Source organism: Prionailurus viverrinus, chromosome A3 (assembly GCF_022837055.1).
Source record: "Prionailurus viverrinus isolate Anna chromosome A3, UM_Priviv_1.0, whole genome shotgun sequence".
In the NCBI taxonomy this organism is placed as follows: Eukaryota; Metazoa; Chordata; class Mammalia; order Carnivora; family Felidae; genus Prionailurus; species Prionailurus viverrinus.
The window spans coordinates 91,245,582-91,261,757 of record NC_062563.1 but is presented as its reverse complement, the minus strand read 5'-3'; the positions used below and the strand labels follow the sequence as shown (position 1 = coordinate 91,261,757).

Genomic DNA, 16,176 nt, shown 5'->3' with positions numbered 1-16,176 from the left:
CTAAAGGCTTTCTCCTTGGATATTTTTGCCTCCTGCTCCATGAAGCCCCAGTATTTGGTAAATGTGAAAAAAAATGAGTGAAAAATTGGTTTGAGCACCCACCCCACACCTGCCTGGTCTCCATCTAAAGATCTGCTGGTTTCTCTGTTCCCTTGAAAGTGCCTCAGCAAGTACAAATCCTAGATTCTCAGCTCCCACCAGCTGTCCCTCCAACTCAGAATCAACTTATGCCCTCAGGGTAAAAGCAGTTTTGATTTCCTCCTCTCTCTGGATTCTTCCCTCTCCAGAGACTTAGCTATCACTCATTTTCACTGTCTCAGCACCTCCTGGCTGCCTTCATACAAATGGCTTCTGTATATTCCAGCTTTACTAGTTGTTTTAGGCAGGAGAGCCAGTCTGCCTCTGGCCATTCCATTCCACTCAGATGCAGAAGGAAATGTTTGTTAAATGTTCATTCATTCCCCCACTTTGCATCCCTTATTTGGCTAGACAGCCTATAATACATTTTCTGGTTTACTCTCAGCCAGTTGGCTGGCTCCACCAAGTTCTCATTTTCAGGTTCTTGGGTTTCCTTACAAGCATGAGCATAGCTCAATTCATTCAATGCTGTCTCTTCCACTGCCCCTTCTTTTAGAATGGTTCTTCTGAACCAGGTCCACACTGCCATAATTAAATTCTAGTCATTAATACTAGCCCACCAGTCCTTATCAGCATCATAAATGTTGTATAACTCATGGGTTATTTTATTTGAGTATTTTACTTCCTTTTCCTCAAAAAAATGGCACTTCATCAGATAAGCAAGGCTCTTGATAAACCCATTCCCCAGCCTTCCTGAAAGATATGTGCCATGCATCAATTCCCATAAATTTCACTCTTAGATCAGTCCAGACCACAAGAGAGCAATGTGTTTGTACTTCATTCTTGGGAACTTTTATAGATCTATATCTAATAATTATTAAATTATTTTTAATTTAGAAAAATGTAATAAACATGATCTAATACTTACTCAGTAGATGTTTAACTTAAAAAATTTAACACTTCTTGGTACTTACTGTGTGCCTGAAACCATTCTAAACACTTTACAAATACTAATTTATATAATCTCCATAATCATCCTTTGAGGAATTATAATCTGTATTTTACAAATGAAGAAATTGAGGCCCATAGAGGTTAAAGTAGTTTTCCAAGATTAAACAACTAGTAAATGGTAGAGCCAGGATGAAATCCAGAAAGGTTGACTCCAGGACCCAAACTCTTAACCACTCTATAGCCATATGAAATTCATTATCATATTAACTGCAGGAGTTCTGTCAAATACACTCATTCAATAAGGATCCTTAAGATAGCTTCTCGAACACTTTTATCAGGAAAAGCTGTGGGCCTCCCTTCTAGCAAAAGTGGGTGGTTTGCATTTCTCTGAGCTTACCTAATGTTGGCTCTGTAATTGCCCTACCCTTATTTTTCCTTTGCCCAATCCCTTATTTATCTTTCTGTACTGTTGCATGTTTCTAAACTGGCATAACTGCTTTGTGGAATATGGTAGGGAATATATATATATATATATATATAATTTTTTCCAAATATTTATGAGATGAATCTATCCATCCCCAGGAAAACATAATTTCAGTTACCAAATCCTACTATGTAGTCCCAGTTATGTAGCTAATGACTCACTTTCCACATCCTCATTTCTCTTACAAAGTCATGTCTGTATGAACTAGAAAAAGAAATGAAAATACCACCTAGGTCTTTCAGTTTCCTACTTAAAATGTCAGAGTCTCTGGAGACACATTCCAGAGCTTTACAGGCCCTGTCTGCCCTAATTGGCCACAGAAGTGACAGAATTCAAGCCAGGATGTGTCTAGCAGGAGTCTAAGTACACAGGCAATGACCTGGTTGGGCTGTAAATGGGTGGGGATATGGAAAGTCCTTGGTTACATTAGGCAAAGAGTCAAGAACAAGAATCCAAGCTGAGAGTGGGGTGATAGCAGGTCAGCAACCATTTAAAAAAAAATCAGAATGAAGTTAGAGAGGGGACACAGACAGGGGAAACAGATGATAGAACAGGCAGCGGCTAGCATGGGATCAGTGGGCTTCTCATGACCCAGCCTTGTCTAATTTTTTTTTTGCTTCATATTTCACCATGCCCCTTCCATCCTTTACTCCAGCCACACTAATAAATTACTAAGTGTTCCCCCAAATATGCTAAACTGTTCCACACTTCCCATACCCTTTTTCATGCTGCTCTCTCCTTTTGCCTCTATCCACCTGACAAATATCTACCCATTTTTTCCATATTCTGCTTAAATACCTTCACGAGGAAGCTATTCCTGCCCCCCACCACAGCCTGCCCTCACTCACCTTTTTTGTCCCCTACCCACCCATGTACCTGTTGTCACATCTATCTTGACCTTCACAGCAGTGATAAGGGGGATGAAGTTGTACCTTAGCATTCTGATGTGAGAAATGTCATATTATTGTATTTTTCTAAACCAAATTTAGAAAATACTAATCCCTAAGAACTAGGATGTTGACACACCCAGTGTCTTTATGAGCCTCTCCCTGGTTTATACTCAGAATCCCAGAGCCCTAATAGTCTGGAAAATGTGGGAAATGGCCCTCTGGTCTTCAATACATCTCCAATACAATGTTGAATAGAAGTGGCAAGACCAGATACCTTTGTCTTGTTCCTGACCTTAGGGACAAAGCATCCAGTCTTTCATCACTGCTTATGATGTTAGTTGTGGGATTTTTGTAGAGCCGTTTGCCAGGTTAAGTTCTACTCTGTTTCTAATTTGTTCCTGAAAGGGTTTTGGATTTTATCAAATGCTTTTTCTGCATCTTTTGAGATGATTGTGTAGTTTTTATCCTTTATTCTAGAAACATGGTGTATTACATTGTTTGATTTTTAGGTATTAAACCAACCTTGCATTCCTGGAATAAACCCCATGTGGTATATACAGTTGATCCTTGAACAATGCAGGGGGTTAGGGGTGCCCAGTTCCCTTGCAGTCAAAAATCCATGTATAACATTGGACTTCCCAAAAACTTTAATTGCTTAATTTGGTCCCAGGACATCATATTGATGGCAGACCAAGGAAATGCTAGTTTAGCAGAATTAAAGCTTTTACCTGCTATAATAAATTCCCATCTGCCCTTCTGGCAAGGCCTACAACCGTGTCATTAAACTTGTCCCTTCTACTTCTGTCTCCTCGTTAGCCACATCCTCTTCCTTTCCTTTGCTATCTGTAAAGGATCCCTTTGGCTGCAGCTAACAGAAATCGAATCCAACTCTAACTTGAGTAATTAAGAGTTTATTTTTCTAATATAACAAGAAGTAATGGAGACAGACAATTCTGAAACCAATACAGTTAATCAATGATACCATCATGGACCAGGATCTTTGCATTTTTCCACTGCAGCATCCATGGCAAATGTACTTCATCCTTATGCCTATTCCTCATGTGGCTATTACACCTTAAGACCAATCCTATTCCAGGGAGAAAGAAGGAATAGGGTAAAGAGGCAAAAGCCTGCCAACATATTAGAAAGCTTTCCCAGAAGGCCCACACAGCAACTTCTGCTTGTCTCATTATTTAAATCAAGGTCACATGTCACCCCAGACCAATCACTGAAAGACTGAAAAATGTGTAGGGAGAAGGGAGTGGGATGAGGGAGTAGTGGCCAGTCAACCAGCAGTGGCTATGCCTTCCTTCACAGCCTTAGAAATTAGAAGTTAGGGCAGAGGTGGGGAAGAATGAGCTTGGAGCATGGCATGCCCTTCCACTCTGCCCCTGTCCATACCTGTTCTAAACAGAATCAGTCCCCACCTCCTAAAATCTAAGCTCCCTAGCACCTTCTGTAGCAAACGTATCATAAATGCAGATACATTTTTACCTGTCTTCTGATAAATTCACCATCTAACTCATTCTCCTTTCTTTGGAAATTTGCAAAGGGGCACTGGGCTGGCTCAGTCGGTAGAGCATGAGATCCTTGATCTTGGGGTTGTAAATTTGGGCCCCATGTTGGGTATAGAGATTACTTAAAAATAAAATCTTAAAAAAATAGAATTAGAGGGGCGCCTGGGTGGCGCAGTCGGTTAAGCGTCCGACTTCAGCCGGGTCACGATCTCGCGGTCCGGGAGTTCGAGCCCCGCGTCGGGCTCTGGGCTGATGGCTCAGAGCCTGGAGCCTGTTTCCGATTCTGTGTCTCCCTCTCTCTCTGCCCCTCCCCCGTTCGTGCTCTGTCTCTCTCTGTCCCAAAAATAAATAAACGTTGAAAAAAAAAATTTTTTTAATAAAATTAGAAAAAGCCTATTGTCATCTGTAGTCATTAAGCATTGTTCAATTTGAGGACCCCAAAAACTACTCTTCTGGGACATGCTCTTGTCTTTTCTCAACTTTGCCTACCTGCCATGGCAGTTAACTATTTCCATCACAGGTACAACTGCCTGTACCTACAAGTCAACCCATTACCTGGGTAACATGTTCAAGCTTGGGTCCTAGACTTTAGATCTCTACTGCCATTAACTACTGTCCTAGAAGAGGTTAGAAATTCAGAGTCCAAAATAAGGATCTTAAAGTTCAACTTTCCTATCTCTCACTTTACCCCCAAATGCTCCTGAGAATTACAGATGAAGTAATATCTTTATCAAACTCTAGTAAGTGCATTTGCTTCTCTTCCTTCCAGAGCCTTACTCTAACCTCTCTTTAAATCAGCCCAGAAGTTTTAAAGCAGTCTGCAAAATCCTTTCAACTCAGTCTCTTCCTAGTCCTCTGAAAGCCCACACATCAGGAGTTACTTTTGAGGGGCACTTGGGCGGCTCAGTTGGTTAAGGGTCCTACTCTTGATTTCAGCTCAGATCATAATCTCATCGTTCATGAGTTTGAGCCCCATGTGAGGCTCTGAACTGACAGCGTGGAGCCTGGTTGGGATTCTCTGTCTCCCTCTCTCTCTGACACTCTCATGCTTGTGCTCTATCTCTCAAAAATAAATAACTTTTTAAAAAAGGAGTTACTGGGGCGCCTGGGTGGCGCAGTCGGTTAAGTGTCCGACTTCAGCCAGGTCACGATCTCGCGGTCCCGGAGTTCGAGCCCTGCGTCGGGCTCTGGGCTGATGGCTCAGAGCCTGGAGCCTGTTTCCGATTCTGTGTCTCCCTCTCTCTCTGCCCCTCCCCCGTTCATGCTCTGTCTCTCTCTGTCCCAAAAATAAATAAACGTTCAAAAAAAAATTTTTTAAAAAGGAGTTACTTTTGAGAGACCTCAGTCAATTCTGTATACCAGTTCTATAATAGAATCTTAGCTGTTGTCTCAAAATCAATAGGCTCAAATTTTAAGGATCATAATTTTTTGTGTGCAACATTCAAAGTTCCTTTTTGGGGAGTGCCTGGGTGGCTCAGTCGGTTGAGCGTCTGACTTTGGCTCAGGTAATGATCTCGCGGTCTGTGAGTTCGAGCCCCATGTTGGGCTCTGTGCTGACAGCTCAGAGCCTGGAGCCTGCTTGGGATTCTGTGTCTCCCTCTCTCTCTGTCCCTCCCCCGCTCATGCTTTGTCTCTCTTTCTGTCAAAAATAAATAAAAACATTTAAAAAAAATTTTTAAGTTCCTTTTTTGTTTAATTTCTTATTGTTTATTTATTTTTGAAAGACAAAGTATGATCAGAGGAGGGACAGAGAGAGAGAGAGAGAGACACAGAATCCGACACAGGCTCCAGGTTCTGAGCTGTCAGCACAGAGCCCGATGTGGGACTCGAACTCAAGAGCCATGAGATCATGACCTGAGCCAAAGTTGGATGCTCAACCAACTGAGCCACACAGATGTCCCTCAGAGTTTCCCAGTAATCCCACAGTGTAGCAGTCATGAATTTGTCCCATAACACTGAGGTGTAAGAAATGTCACATTGCCTAAAAAAAAAAAAGTTCAAGAAATGTTACAATGCCATAGTTTTAGCCCCCAGTGACTTGCCACAGTGGAAAGATACTCTATTGTCTGTGGAATCGTGGAAGGGTGACCAACCACACCAGTTTGCCCAGCATTGAGGGGTTTTCTGAGATGTAGGGCTTTCATTGCTAAATGGGCAAACCAGAACAGGTGGTCATCCTAAGTATTGGACAAACGTTAATTTACAAACCTTCCCTTTACTATATATAAACTCTCAAAGGGCAAGAAACATGTCTAATGAATTTCTACATATTCATGCCTAGTGCTTCGGACATAACAGCCACCCAACGCATTCTTAATAAATAAACAAACTAGTTCACAAACAAATGCATGAACCAGCATAAAAAATAGATTAGGGGCGCCTGGGTGGCGCAGTCAGTTAAGCGTCCGACTTCAGCCAGGTCACGATCTCATGGGTCCGTGAATTCGAGCCCCACGTCAGGTTCTGGGCTGATGGCTCGGAGCCTGGAGCCTGTTTCCGATTCTGTGTTTCCCTCTCTCTCTGCCCCTCCCCCGTTCATGCTCTGTCTCTCTCTGTCCCAAAAATAAATAAACGTTGGAAAAAAAAAAAAAAGAAAGAAAAAAAATAGATTAAAATAATAGGGGCAGAGGGAGAGGGAGACACAGACAGAATCTGAAGAGGATTCCAGGCTCTGAGTGTCAGCACAGAGCCCAACTTGAGGCTCAAACTCACAAACCGTTGAGATCATGACCTGAGCTGAAGTTGGACGCTTAACTGACTGAGCCACCCAGACACTCCAGATATGAGCAAAATGTTAAGAAAGCATAAACTTCTAAAGGTACCTACCACCTTCCCAGCCTACCAGATCTCCTCACAGTTCTGTGGTGCACAAAATGATGACACGGCTTTTAAGTGTCTGGAAACTTATGCACCACCTCCACCCCAGCACATTCCCCCTAGAGTGTAACTCTAATGCTACAGCAGGGGTTTTTGTGCTTCACTGTGTCACTTTCCACTTGTCTTCCACAAGACACTGATACTCCTCAATCCCCTTAAAATCTTTCCCCGCTGTTTGCCTTTCCTCTCATATTCTTCCAACTTTTTGTATCAGTTAGAGTGGGTGGAGCTAATGTGCTTGCTTTCATCTTCTGTAGCAGAGGCTGTTATGTTTGTGCCAGGTGGAAGTGCTGATCACCTCAAGCAAGAGGGCACAATTTGCAGATGATCGTAACAGTCTGACTCCACATTTCTTAAGAGTTTTGTGGTTTTCCTTGAAAAACTACCAAAGAAAATTGCCTTATTCCCATGCCTGATTTAAAAGGGCACACCTAGAAAATCTGCTAATAGGTCTGTGTGTCTCTTCTCCTGACCCATGGCACACAGCAAAGTGTCACCCCCTCTGTTCTGCAGAACCTTTCACTCAGAGTCACTGCCCCTGGAATTCTGACCCTTCTTTTTGTCCTGTGACTAGCTGTGTTGATCTCAAGGATCCTGCGCCCACTGGCCTCTTTGTACCTAAGCTTTTCTCTCCCTGCTGTCTCCTCCTCCTCTTGCTTTGGCAGGTGACTTTGATCACCTTCTTAAACCCTTTCTGGGTATTCTACAGATATTCCCTAACCAGCCCACTCTGATCTCAGTCATGCAACACAAGCACATTTTGTCACCCTCTAAACAAGACCTGAATTTTCACAACAGCCCACACAAGTCTGTATTTCAAGACTGTTTTTAAGAATTGTAATTCTTGGCACGCCCAAGTGGCTCCGTTGGTTGAGTATCCAACTTCAGCTCAGGTTATGCTCTCGTGGGTTCATGGGTTTGAGCCCTTCATTGGGCTGGCTGCTGTCAGTGCAGAGTCCCGCTTTGGATCCTCTGTCCCCCTCTCTCGGCCCCTCCACTGGTCATTCTCTCTCTCACTCTCTCTCGCTCTCTCTTTCTCTCTCTCTTTCTCCCTCTCCCTCTCAGAAATGTTTTTTTAAAAAGTTTTTTTTAATGTTTATTTTATTTTTGAGAGTCAGGAAGACAGAGCACTAGCAGGGGAGGGGCAGAGAGAGAGGGAGACACAGAATCCAAAGCAGGCTCCAAGCTGTCAACACAGAGCCTGATGAGGAGCTCGAACTCACGAACCATGAGATCATGACCTGACCCAAAGTCAGACACTCAACCAACTAAGCCACCCAGGCGCCCCTAAAAAAAGAATTGTAATTCTTAAAATTCTACATTTACCATTGAGTAATACATTAGCCATCTCCAGGGTGAACACCTACTTCAGGTTAAAGGGCATCTCTTGGGGCGCCTGGGTGGCTCAGTTGGTTTAGCACCTAACTCTTGATTTCAGTTCATGATCTCACAGTTTGTGGGTTTATGGGTTTGAGCCCAGTGTCGGCACAGAGCCTGCTTGGGACTCTCTCTCCCTCTTGCTCTGCCCCTCCCCCTGCGCTCGCTCTCTCTCTCTCTCTCTCTCTCTCTCTCTCTCTGTCTCAAAATAAGTAAACATTTAAAAAATAACAAGAAAGGGCCTGTCCTGTCTCTGCATTGTGAACCGTTTTGTGTACAACTCCAACCAGGGAGGAAGAGCACTCCCTTGGGGCAACTCAGTTAGGAAGTCCCTGTCTCCCAGGACCAAAGAAAAATGGTTCAGTCCTCCCTGACACCCCCAGAGAAACTTGGGGAAGCCTTGATTGAGATAGATCTTCAAAACATGCCAAAGACTGAAGGTGAACCAGCATTTATATATCTTCTTGTTTCAGAAAAGAGAATGGCTGCTGTTGGCCAAAGGGGAGCCCCTGAGTGGAGGACACAGCCTGAGGACGCCTGCCAGCACTTTCTATGTGATTGTGCCATCACGCTCCCCCACTCTGCTGGTGAAGGCAGTGGCCACTAGGGAACTGTTGCTGCCCAGCCCCTTCCCCCCACTGCCTGAGGACCCAACTGACGTCAGCCTTAAGACTGTGGAGGCAAGTGAAGCTCAGATCTCATGTGGCAGACAGAAGGGAGAAAAGAGTTGGGAGCTGGAGAAAAGGATACAGGAGAGGAATTAGCCTGTGGGAGAAAGGACTGGGGAGCAGAGGGAGGAGTGGTTGTTCCAAGAAGGTGGTGGAGGGTGAGAGAAGAAAGCGAAGGTAGGAACTGAGGCCAGGTGGAAGGAAGTAATGTGATGTGTGTCTGTGTGGTGGTGTCTTTCTCTGCTTTGTGCCTGTGTATCTGTTTGTTGAGGAAAAGGGAAAAAGGCAGTCAATGCAGGCATTCAGGATAGGAAGGGCTTCAAAATGAGACTCCTATGCAATGGAGAGAACTGCACTGCCACCATTTTCCCCCTCCTCCCCTCCCCCATCTTTCCCTTTCCCCCCCTTCTCCCCCCTTCTCCTGTCTTCCTTGGATCTGGATTCTGGATTTCCTCTGCTAGCCTCCTCTGGCTGAGGGCAGGAGAAAAGGCTCTGGGCAGGGAGAACTGGAGCCACATCGCTGCTGGATCACTGGCTTACGTGCAGAGAGGACAGAGCTTGGGATTGTGTTCTTGCCTTGGCGGCCACCGGGATGCAAAAAGAGGTGGGCACGAGTGGCCGTGGCTCGCTCAGTGTCTCACTTCAGAGCCAGTGGTTCCTGGCACAGGATGTTGTGGCCGGAAAACCTGACTGCTCAGGAATGCTGTGCTTGTGTGCCCTCCGGCTCCGGCTCTGCTCACCTAGCAGGCGAAGAACTCCATGTACTGCCCCTGCAGACTGTGAGCAGCCCCAGGCCTCGGTCACACCCTCTCTCACAGCCCACACACTGGATCCCTTGTGACCCTTCCAGCACTTTAGCCCCTCTCAGAATCCCATGACACGCTTCTCAGAGGCAGAGTATTTGGTGTCCCTAGCCACTCACGGCTATACCTACTTGTTGCACTCTTACCTGACACTTACATCACAGACACTCAGACCTGGGGGCCGGAACACCCAGCGGAGACCCTCATCTACTTCAGTCTTGAGCCAAGCCCCGGGTCTTCACACATCCTCCAGTCTCTCACGGTCCAAGTTCTCTTACTGTGTTCTGTGACCTCAAGCTCCCTGGGTGAGTCTTCTCTTCTCTCTTCCACAGAGGGTGCTGGACAGCCTGGAGCTAGAGCCCACCTACAACCCCTTGCAGGCTTGGAGCCACCTGTACTCACACCTGAGCAACACCTTGACCAAGCTTCAGGGCCGGATCCAGCCAAGCTTGGAAAGCCGGGCCCTGAGAAAGGTACAGCTCCCTCCCTACTCCCTCCTCTTCTTTATGCCCAGAACCCAAGAGACACCTCCTCCCCTGTCCCTGGCTCCCCCCATCCCAGGGAGCAGCCCCCTCCCCTGGTGGAGGGGAGAACCAGGCCAACCAGGGAAGGAGAAAAAGAACAGCCCTTTGCCCTAGACCAAGGAAATTACAACCCCTGTCCGGTAGGGAGGGTTTTCTGCCTGGGCACTTACATATGGTGATGTTTAGGCATCTTCACTGTGCACTTGTGATAATCCATTAGTCATGTAGCAGACCATTGTCCCACTAAGCAAATTGGCAGTACTGAGAGCACAGGTTCTGTTTAAAGAAAAGGCTGAATGGAAGGTGAAAAAAGAAATATCCAAAGGAAAGGAAATTAGCATGTACTGAACACCAGCCATTTGCCAGGTTTTGTGACCAGTGCTCTCACAAATATCTTTCTCGTTTAATCCCTACAGCATCCCTGCAAGGTAAGTGTTATGTTCACTGTACAGATGAGGAAAAGGAGGCTGACCAAGCTTAGTACATTGGAGTCCAGGCTTTCTCAACAAGGGTTAAAGAGAGAAGAGTAATTGAGGGTGGAGTTATTTTTTATGAAATTTATATTCTACAGTGTTTGTATAGAATATAAATTCTTAATCTTTTCCTAATTTCTTAGTAACAGAACCTTTAGGAACTCCTGCTTTGCCTTAGCTGAAGTTACAAAAGAAAGATCTTTCCAAACTACAGTCAATCTAAAGATGGGAGCTGAGCCCACCACAAGTTAGCTGATGGACAAGCTAACAGAGAAGGAACACTCAGCCAGGAGACCGGCACTGTGGAGACAAGCCCAGGGGACTCCACCGCCCTCGACTTTGAGGCTGTCACTTAAGGGATGGGACACGTGAAGGAGTTAGGACAGGAGGCCCAACAAGGAACAGGATAGGAGATCGGGAGCCATGTCTGGGCCTCAGAGAACTCTCTGCTTTCTTTGTAGGCTGGGCAGTTGCATACAAACCGAGTTCGAGCCACAGTGGCCCCCCTGCCTATGACTCCAACCCCTGGCAGAGCCCCCAAGATGCCAGCAGCCAGCAAGCCTTCCTCAGAAGTCTTCTTCTGGCCTTCCAAGGAGGAAGAAGTGGAGGAGCAGAAAGGGGAGGAGTATCCCTCTGGGCCCTAAGTCACCAGCACCAGAGCCTGGCGGCCCTGTTCAACCACATCCACACTAGGGCTCATACAGTGAATGGCCTTTGCTCCACCTGAGCCTCTGTGAGCTCCAGGCGACTGGGAAACAGAGCCTTTCCCTCCTCAGTCTTCAGAACTGCTGCCGCCCCACTACTTAGTCCTGGAAGAGACACACCTGAACTTTTTCCTTCTCCAAGCAGGAACTCATTTTCTTTTGGATTATTTGATACTGTTAGCACAGTATCAGATTAAATACCCAGTAAGTCTCTACCATTGTTAGGAGCATTCCCAGCCCAAATTTCTCCTTGTAGTTCCTGGTAAACAGGTAGACGAGGTCAGGTCACCTTCAGGAAACTGGACATCAGGAGACAAGTACAAGGTTTTTAGAGTTCATGAAAAGAAGTAGGATTGAAATCAAAGCCTCATTCCAAAGGCTGCATTCTTCCCGCTACACCCACCACACTGTGGTTTCCTTCAGCCCTCAGACAGAAAAGCGGTTGGTGCTGATACCTACAGGCAGAGTAGGGGGTGGGGGGGGCAGGAGGTGTCCTATAGCTGAGAAGAGAAGGGGAAAACGGTGTGGAAAAGGCCTGTTTCCTTCCTATTTCTCTCTCCCCAAGCCTGTCCACTTTTCTTTTTTCTTTTCTTTCTTTTCTTTTCTTTTTTCTTTCTTTTCTTTTCTTTTCTTTTTTCTCTTCTCTTTTCTTTTCTTTTTTATTTTGAGAGAGAGAAAAAGAGAGAATCCCAAGCAGGGTCAGCGCTGTCAGCGCAGAACTAGACGCAGGATTTGACCTCGTTAATGTGAGAACATGACCTGAGCTGAAACCAAGAGTCGGACGCCTAACTGACTGAGGCACCCAGGCACTCCTGTCCACCTTTCTGTTGGCCCTTTCCACCTACAGAATAACTACCATTTATAAAATGCTTAATCTGCGATTCAGGTTGCACTAAGTACTTGAGAAATTTAACTCCTTTCACACAAACAACCCTGTGAAGTAGAGTCTGTTATTGGGTTTTCCCATTTTACAGGGGGTCACTGAGGGTTATAGATGTTATATGACTTGCTCAGTATCACAGAGACAGGCTCAAGCCCACGTGGGCCCAACTGGACCACCCAGGCTCTCAACCACCACACTGCTCCACTCACCTGCGACCCCATCCTCCTTCTGTGGATTCTCCTGACCCCCTCCACACCCACCCAGCACCCCTGCCACCATGGCATCTCTGTGACTATTCACACACATAGACCTCTTAAACCCAAACTGACTTTAATGAGAATAAACTTTTTAAAATCTATGTCTCTGGCAAAGAACAATGCAGGGGTCAGGATCCAGGCACAGTTCAGCAGCTCCCTGTAGCCTCCATGCAGGCCCCTTTGACTGCACCAGCTCAGAGCAAGCACCCCTCTTCATAGACCTGGTCCAGCGCTGTCCATTCCTTTGGGGAGGATGACTTAGGGGTGCCGGTCTCTCCCAAGTCCTATCCCTCACCCCTGCCACCTGTCCCACTTTCAGAACTTCTTGAGATTGATCATCCTCCCCTTGACTCCCCTGGTCCCCCTGGTGCCCTGGGCTGGCTCACACAGGACCTTCCGGCCCTCTGGTTCCTGCAGGTCCTAACAAGTATCTTTGATCCCCAGTGCCACCTTCCCGTGGTCCTCCCACAGTGTCCCCAGTTTCGCCCTCTCATGTGGAGCTCTCTGCCTTGGCCTTGGTCCCTTCAGCCCCTGCCCTGGACAGCCCACAGTCCCAGCTCCCCGGGGTACCACCGCTCTTTTGGACCTGGCTGTACAGGACAGTGTCTGAACTGTGGCCTCTGCCACCGCCACCGCCACTGCCACCGCCACCAGCTGCAACTCCAGGCTCAGGGAAGGGCCGGCCCCGGGGCTTGGGAGCCAGGAGGGGCTTTGTGCTCCGAGGAGGCGGTGGCACTTCATAGTCATCAGTGGCAGGGTTATAGGGGAGCTCGTAGCCCTCCTCCTTCACTCGAGCCTGGCACCACCATGCATCCTTGGGCTCCTGAGGCAAATCATAAAGGCCCCGGAGAGCAGCTGGGGCCAGGCCCTCAGGTTCATCATAGATGGGGTCCTCTTTGGGGTCTGTCAGCTTGGCCTTCAGCAACTGCTGCTGCACATGCTGGTACAAGTCCCAGTAAAGAGGTTTCTTTAACTGTGCCGCCTCCCCTGCCCGAGCAGAGGTGCTGTCCAGGGGGTCTGAGTATAGGGAATCCTGGGAAGGGCCTGAAGGAATGCGCAGTGAGTCTAAGGGTTCAGCATACAGGGCCGGAGGAGTGCCCGGGAGTTCCTGAGCGCCAGGGAGGGACACCAACTTCCCTTCTGCCGCTTCTCCTTCATGGGAATCGGCTCTGAGACTGTCCTGCCCTTGACCATCCTTTCCCTGGAACTTCTGCCGGTGAATAGCAGTTTCAACCGCCTGAAAGATATCATTCCCCTGTGCTGTCTGGAAGGTGAAGGTTCCAGGGCCTGAAGGGCAGCGGCGGCCAGCCTCAAAAGAGAACATGACCTGAAGAAAGTGTAGAGGGAAACACATTACCAGGAGCCATGAGAGATGAGTCACAGGGCCCAACCAGGTTAGGGGATCCACAAAGAAAAGACTACCTGGGGAGGAAGGGAGGGTCATGGGCTAGGCAAGGAAGGTTTATCCTGAGGACAGGGCTTCCCACCTTCCTGTCCTGCCCCACCCCACCAACCCCACAGCTAGCCCCACCTAGGAAGTCAGTGCGCCCCAACAGACCCCGCACCTTGTCCCGGCCATAGCGGCGCAACAGAGTATAAGGCCAGGAAAGGAGTGGCTCCAGTATCTGACCCTGGGCCCCTATGGTCAGGAGAGTCAGCTTCTCAGCCTCCACCCTCAGCACATAGGAGCCATGCAGGCCACAGCGCTCAGCGGCTTCAGTCCTCTGTACGGTTACCCAGAACTGTGATCCTGGAAGGAATACACAATTAGACTGGCACCTGGCCGCACAGGTGAGTGAGGGGGCTGGGGAAGCAGGAACAGGTTGCCCAAGCACTCACTTGGAAACCAGTTTCAGGAGCTTCCTACTTCCCCATGGGCCCCTGACCATTTAATCACTCCCTTCCCAAGGACACCCTTCCTTCCCCACCCCCACCCCCAATCCCTCCCAGGGCCTCTCAGCCGTCTACCTTCCCAGGTGGGGCTATACAGCGAGTTCTCCAGCATCTCCAAGGCAGAAAGCTTGGGTGGGTTCTCAGGCGCCAGAGCCCAACTGCCTTTCTGGAGTAAAGAGAAGAACAGTATCCAGGACCCCGCAATTCCCTCCACGCTGTTCCCAGGGTCTGAGCCAGCTCAGGCCCTTTACTGCTGTAACTGCCCCCACCCCGCGTCGCTTCTTGGCCCCGGTGCATTTCGCCCCGACCCCCTCACCGGAAAGGCGTTTCGGCAGAGCGTTTGCACCCAGGCGGCGCTGGACGGCGCGTCGGCCGCCAGCAGGTGGGAGCGCTGCGCAGTGTCCAGGCGGAAAGCTGAAGCGCCGGGCTCAGGGGGGCTCTCCACAGCCACGGGGGCCACGCTCACACACTCTGCCAGACGGATCACCTTGCAGTCCAGGCGGCGCGAGCCCCCTCGGCCCCCTCCAGCGCCCGACCCCTTGTGGTCAAAGAACTCGAGCCGCGCTACGCCGTGGGGACTGGCAGGATAGAGCACGGCCCAGGTCTTCCTCCATCTCTGGGGAGAGAGAGCGAGAGACGCTGGGGAGGGAGCGGGCGAGCACCGGCTGTATGCGCCCCGACGGGAAAGGAGAGAACCGGCGCGGGCCGATTTCGGGTCCAAATCTTCCCTACGAACGGCGAAGTTTCCCGAGAAGGATGCCCCTACATCTTCCCAGGACCAGAAAGGGCGTACCCCGAGGCCGGCCGCCGCTTCTCCGCAGTGTGAAATCAACTTCGCGGGAACGTCATAGGGCTCTATAACTCCCGCCGGCGCTCCATCCAACCCGCTGCCGCCCCCTCCCTCTCTCTCTCTCTCTGGGGTCTCCAGCCCACCCCTAGGTATGATGGGGCTCGGCAACCCCTGCCCCGACTACCTTGGTACCGAAACGCTGACTTTGCAAAAAGAGCGGCCCTTCCATCACAGCCCCGTCCATGGCCCCCGGCGGTTCCTTCCGCGCTTCCTGGCCTTGCGGGCTAGAGGCGGGGCGGGGGCGGGGCCGGGCCTCCGGAGGCGTTCCCGCCCCTCCCCCGGCCTTCGCGGACCGCTCAGGGGGAGCCAGGAGAGGAGCAGGAAGAAAGGGGAGGGGGTCCCCAGATAAGTTGGCGGTGCACCACTCTTAGGCCCCTGCCCACAGTCCTGGGACGCGCACAAGTGGCTTCACCAAAAGAAAGCTCGCGGTTTCGACCAGAGGGCTCTGGCGCGCCTGGGCTTAGGAGTTGTGTACGACGTCGTATGCTCAACGTGACGTCAGAGTGAAGGCCGTGACGTCACTCCGAAAACGCCAGTGGGCATTCTGGGGCACCGGAGGGACTATGTGGGCTTTTATAGCCTCGATTCCCCTGACCGGACCCGCCCCCAGCCCGGCTGGAGTCGGGCTGTTTACACTCCGCGGAGCCCGGGACTTGGGGGAAGGATGGGGGCTGGGGACTGGAAGGCTTCCCGGAGCCCGGAGCTGAGCCGCGGACTCCCGCCGCCCCAGGGGCCGCCGTTCGGGCCGGTCCGCGGCCCCATGGCCTTTTGCGTGTCTAGCTCACTGACCGCAGCTGCCCGGCCTCCAACCCGCGGGAAAAGAAAGCTTCATTGAGCAGGCCGGGAGGGTCGGCGGTGGGGGGCGGAGGGAGGTGGAGCGGCTGCGGCCAACTCCACGGGGGAGGGGAGGACCAAAAGGAGAAGAGGAGGGAACTGGCCTGGGAGGA

The 16,176-nt window shown here is 49.4% G+C and overlaps 2 protein-coding genes across 6 annotated transcripts in view; one reads left to right on the top strand and one right to left on the bottom strand.

Moving 5' to 3' along the window:
- M1AP (meiosis 1 associated protein) overlaps nt 1-11,331 on the top strand; it is a 71,805-nt gene extending 60,474 nt beyond the window's left edge. For 3 of the 4 annotated variants that reach the window (XM_047854391.1, XM_047854394.1, XM_047854393.1), the window contains 4 exons: nt 8,648-8,854; nt 9,978-10,118; nt 10,586-10,597; nt 11,104-11,331. In XM_047854391.1, the coding sequence (XP_047710347.1) occupies nt 8,648-8,854; nt 9,978-10,118; nt 10,586-10,597; nt 11,104-11,286 (543 nt within the window). In that variant the 3' untranslated portion in view covers nt 11,287-11,331. The remainder of the gene's footprint in view (nt 1-8,647; nt 8,855-9,977; nt 10,119-10,585; nt 10,598-11,103) is intronic. The other variant, XM_047854392.1, reaches the window with a different exon arrangement.
- Nucleotides 11,332-12,542: 1,211 nt separating this feature from the next.
- Nucleotides 12,543-15,990, bottom strand: DOK1 (docking protein 1). 2 transcript variants are annotated; one of them, XM_047851327.1, is made up of 5 exons: nt 15,354-15,990; nt 14,696-14,995; nt 14,455-14,545; nt 14,052-14,236; nt 12,543-13,813 (listed from the first exon to the last, which is right to left on the bottom strand). In XM_047851327.1, the coding sequence occupies exons 1-5, from the start codon at nt 15,411-15,413 to the stop codon at nt 12,977-12,979; spliced, it is 1,473 nt and encodes a 490-aa protein (XP_047707283.1). In that variant the 5' UTR covers nt 15,414-15,990; the 3' UTR covers nt 12,543-12,976. The 2 variants fall into 2 exon arrangements, with proteins under 2 accessions (XP_047707283.1, XP_047707284.1); XM_047851328.1 differs by lacking the exon at nt 15,354-15,990 and having other exon boundaries at nt 14,455-14,541; nt 14,696-14,828.
- Nucleotides 15,991-16,176: the final 186 nt, after the last annotated feature.